A 4,612-nucleotide genomic window follows, 5' to 3' on the forward strand; every position below is an offset into this window, starting at 1 on the left:
TTTGAAAGTAATAGGGAAATGCATTTCCTAACCGCCAATTTTGCAGCTGCATTTTCCTTTTGGCCACTATGTTAGTTATGCGGCTAGATTCGCTCCTTTGATTTTGGTGTGGCAAAATACAATGCATACTGCGATGGTTCTACTTAATATTTGTATGCTATTTTTATGCTATTTTCGCAGAAGCCCTTTACCGTACACCGAAAGAAAAACAATGTGTGAATGCAATTTTCATGGTCATATATATTATTTTATTTATATAATAATATAAATAAAATAAAATAATATAAAATAATAATACCTACTTGTTCAGTAAAATATTACAAAAATCGCGCACAACTTTAAATAGTATTTATGGGTTATTTATTAAGTAATTTGTTGTAATGGAGTATATGAAATTGTATATATTTATTTATTTATAATCGCTGAGCCACCATTGGGTAAGTGTAGTTGGGGCGAACTCCTTTTTGGCGCTGTCATTTTGTTTGCTTTGCCAAATGCTAAAAGCAAAGTTGGATTATGTAAGGGCAAATATGTACCGGGCTATAAGCGGGTGTGAGTGTGTGTGTGGGTGTGTGTGTGTGTTTGAAAGATAATACAGGCGAATCCGCTGTCCGCTGTCCGCTGGAGTGTATATATGCATACACGTTGGTGTACGAGTATGTATGTATGTGTTTTGGCCTGGCCCAAAAGTTGAATGTGCTGCCGTAGACGTGGCAAGGTGAGTTTTATATGGTATAATTTTTTTTTACCCCCCCTCCCCCCCTCCCGCTCCCCATGGTTTTTTCTGCGCTCGGCTAAAGCGAAGAAGTGGGCGGGGCTGCTCTGCATGAGCTGGATTTAATAAATTCTAATGTTTGCTTACCTTGCCCGAAAGGCTTTCAACCTAAAGCCACCACACACATGGGCACACATATGGCGGCAGATGGTTTTAGATAAGGGGATCGGGGATTGGGGGGGATTGGGGGAATTGGGGATCGGGATCAGGAAAGGGGTGGATAACAATGTAAGGAGCTAGCCAGCTGGAACCGGAGCTCGGCGCCATAGCAGATTTACTTTTATTGCAAATTGCAATTCTGCATTCTCGTCTGGCCCCGCTCCCCCTGCCCCCCCCCCACCACACCCTCCACCGATGCATATGCAACACCCCCCCGCTCGCCACACCCTATATGTATATGGACATACAAATGAATGAATAGACAGATACAGAGATACAGGGAGTGGGGAGAGGGAGTCCTTCCTCCGCCCTGAAGGCTAATGTGCAACGGGAGCTCGGCTTCTCCATCTGCATTTCATAAGCGCAGAAATACAAAAGTACAGAAGCACCAGAAGCACCTCTCCTGTCCGCCACAGTGACAGCCCGCTATGATGGACATAAAGCAGCCACTGACTCGGCACAAATTGAAAGCATAGAATTACACGCGTGCAGTTTGTGGTAAATGTTACATTTTGCAACTGCCTTCCGCTTGGCTCTACAATTTGACTCAAAGTCTGGGTTTTTGGGTTTTGAACATAGGTGGCTGGCTGGCAGCTTGGGTAACATTTATTACGGCATTTGTTGTCAACCGCACAATGCAATTTTCAGCTGAATTTTACAGAAATTGTGCAGTCCGTATAGTTTAGGTAATTGTTCATCATGTGGCCCATTTGGAATTCCCATTAATTAACAACAAATAATATAGCAACTAAAAGCAGTTGTAGGCCAAAAGAAACTTTTGCCAAAACCGACATATTTTCATCATGACATAAATACAATTAAGTGTTAACATTAACAGCAGACATACCAACCAACCAATAGAGCTTATGTTTATGTAAATAATATATTTTACACAGAACATACAAAATACCTAACAACTTGAACTATAAGCTGATGCCGTGATGCGAGCAGCCACTGTGACTGCGTTTGAACCACTGGAAGTAGATATACTTTTGGCCACATCTGCAGCCGGAGCAACCAGCTAAATGGATTCAAGTCATATGCTTTTAATTAATAAAGCCATTTCTCTAGCATTGTGTTATTGGCGACTCGAGAGCACTGCATCCATCCGGTTAGCGGAACCAGGTCCAAAACTTCCACCACCTGCGGTTACCACGCGCATTTGGCGGCGGCACAGCGGGTGGTGGCATCACCTGGGGCGGCACCACCGGCAACATTGGCGGCTCCATGTCCGCCATGTCGTCCACGCGATTCTGGGTGGCACGCACCACACAGTGGCGGTACTCCTCCATGGCCGCAAAGCAGTTGCACGTACGCTGGCGGTGCGCTTGGAGGCAGCTCTGCAGCCGGGCAGCCACATCCATGCACGGCGGATCCACCGCCACCTGACCCAAGTGGCCCTCCACCTGCTGGATGAGGCGATCGAACTCTGCGTAGATGGCCTCCGTTGGCCTGCATATCGAGATGATTACAAATTATAATTTTTGATTGCCTAGAACCAGTATACTCACATCCTTTGTATATCTGTGATGATGCTGCGCGATCTCAGGTGGCGTCTGGAAACGGGCATCGGCTGTGGATACTCCTGTTCCGGCTGTGGATACTCCTGTTCCGGCTGTGGATACACCTGCTTTGGTTGTGGATACTCCTGTTCCGGCTGTGGATACTCCCGTTTCGACTGTGGATACTCCTCTTTGTGGTTAGGTGGTCCATCCTGGTCCTGCCTCGGCTGCCCCGTCTTCTCCGACCTTTTCGCCCTCGTGGTCGTTGTTTCCTGCACTTGCGGTGGCTGTCGTCCTGTTTCTGGTCCTGCGCCGCCCTCCGCCCGCTCCTCCTTGATCCCGGACCCCTCGGCACGCGATTCGCCGGCCAACTGGGCGCCCATTTGGAGTGTGTGCTGGGATTATCTAGAGCTGGATTTGCTCTGTGTGTATTTCTGTGGTTGGGTCTGGGTTAAACCTGTGAACTGGTGTTCTTATGCTGGTGTTTTTATTTTTATTTTTATTTTTTTGTCAAACAGATACAATTTTCATGGCTAGAGATTTGGAGTTGCTAAACTAACTGAAGGGGGGAAAAGTGAAATTGTTCTATGTTTGTTCAAATGAAATTTGTGACTTAGCACTCCTGTGTACAAAATAAATGGCAAGCTTAATATGTTCCATCTAAAGTTCTTGGTATAGAACCAAAATGTCAGCAGCATTTGACTATTTCAGATATAAGCTTAAGTTTTACATAGTTCTGTAGCTGGGGAATAGAATACCAATTTAACTTGCTTTGCGTATTTTACATTTGGGAATGAACATTTTAATCCTGCAGTATGTTGGCACAATTTCATTACACTACTTGAAAAATTCGAACTACTGATGTATATATTTGATTACCCCACAACTTGTTGAACTGAAACATTCAACTAAAATTCCACTGCTTCAGATGGGATCAACATCTGAACTCGGCAGCTGTCCATTTTTAAGTATTTTGACCGGGCATCCATCCGGCGGTTTGTCGTTTAGGTGATGATCCACAATGTACCACCTCTGCCCGAATGGCCACCAATCCACCGGAATTTAAGCTTAATTGCGCATTAGAGGGCAAAAGTTTTCCTGTTTCCTGCGAATGGCCACAGCGCAACACATTGCGAAAGTTCAGCCAGACAATTTGACGATGGGCCATGCCCACGATGTCCATCAAATGCAGGCATTCTCCCGGCTTTCCAGCTTTTCGTCTCCGTCTCCGGCTCCAGCTTCGCATTAGAATCCGGCTCATCCGGGTGCATCAATGTCCGGATCCGGCACTCTACCAAGACCCCCGGACTAATCAAGCCAATGCAAAAGTAAGGGCGACAGGTGCCAGTGGGTGGAAAAACTTCTCCGGCTTGCCGGCTGGGCATAAAAAAGTCAAGAAGTTTGTTGCGGCTGGCATTTCGTTATTGGAATTTTCATTGGCCACAAAAATACTTTTTCGATTAAACTTTAACGGCGCGTAAAATGCCGACGATGCCGGCGTCGCCAAATGGCCGGAAAAATGCCAGTGCCGCCGTGCAGGCTTCGATGCCAAATCAGAGATGATTAATTACGGAATGTTTTGTGAGGGTCGGAGTCCAGGCTCCCGGGATCCGAGGACCCCCAGGATCTACTTCCTACTTGCTGCGCGGCCTGCCAAATGCCAATTAGTGGAAATATTTCACGTGGCCGACGTCGCCGACTAATGGAAATAAATTAGTTTCGCGCTCTGCTTTTGTTCGGCAACCCAAAGGGTCCGGTCCGCATCGAAAATGTTAAGTACGCATACTGGGTGGGGTCGCCGGGTGAAAATATCATGTCCGAATGGAAATACATACATACGTACTGCATATAGTCGGGAAAATCGGCGCCGTGGGCAAAATTGGTGGACGGCACCCACAGCCATTCGTTAAATGCGATATTTCCGATGCTGCCACAATTCACTACTGTCCAAATGCACCATGTTGTCGCCGAACAGAACATGCAACTTGGCTATTTTAAAAATATAGTGCGAATATTTAATATTTATGAATATACTACCCTTGTATTGAAATCAACAAAAATATGAATAACAATCTAATTTAAACGAGGAAAAGCTATTTTTGTCTGCATTTATAAACTACTTTCTTACTTTATAAATAATAACAGCCTAATTATTTCTGAACATAAACGCATTTTC

General features: G+C 45.3%; 1 protein-coding gene across 1 annotated transcript; it reads right to left on the minus strand.

Annotated features, from left to right (window-relative positions):
* Positions 1-1,798: 1,798 nt before the first annotated feature.
* On the minus strand, positions 1,799-3,033 carry LOC120456624 (alpha/beta-gliadin A-IV). The gene is made up of 2 exons (XM_039643547.2): positions 2,446-3,033; positions 1,799-2,386 (listed from the first exon to the last, which is right to left on the minus strand). The coding sequence occupies exons 1-2, from the start codon at positions 2,817-2,819 to the stop codon at positions 2,047-2,049; spliced, it is 714 nt and encodes a 237-aa protein (XP_039499481.1). The 5' UTR covers positions 2,820-3,033; the 3' UTR covers positions 1,799-2,046.
* Between the last annotated feature and the right edge of the window lie 1,579 nt (positions 3,034-4,612).

Source organism: Drosophila santomea, chromosome X, assembly GCF_016746245.2.
Source record: "Drosophila santomea strain STO CAGO 1482 chromosome X, Prin_Dsan_1.1, whole genome shotgun sequence".
NCBI lineage: Eukaryota > Metazoa > Arthropoda > Insecta > Diptera > Drosophilidae > Drosophila > Drosophila santomea.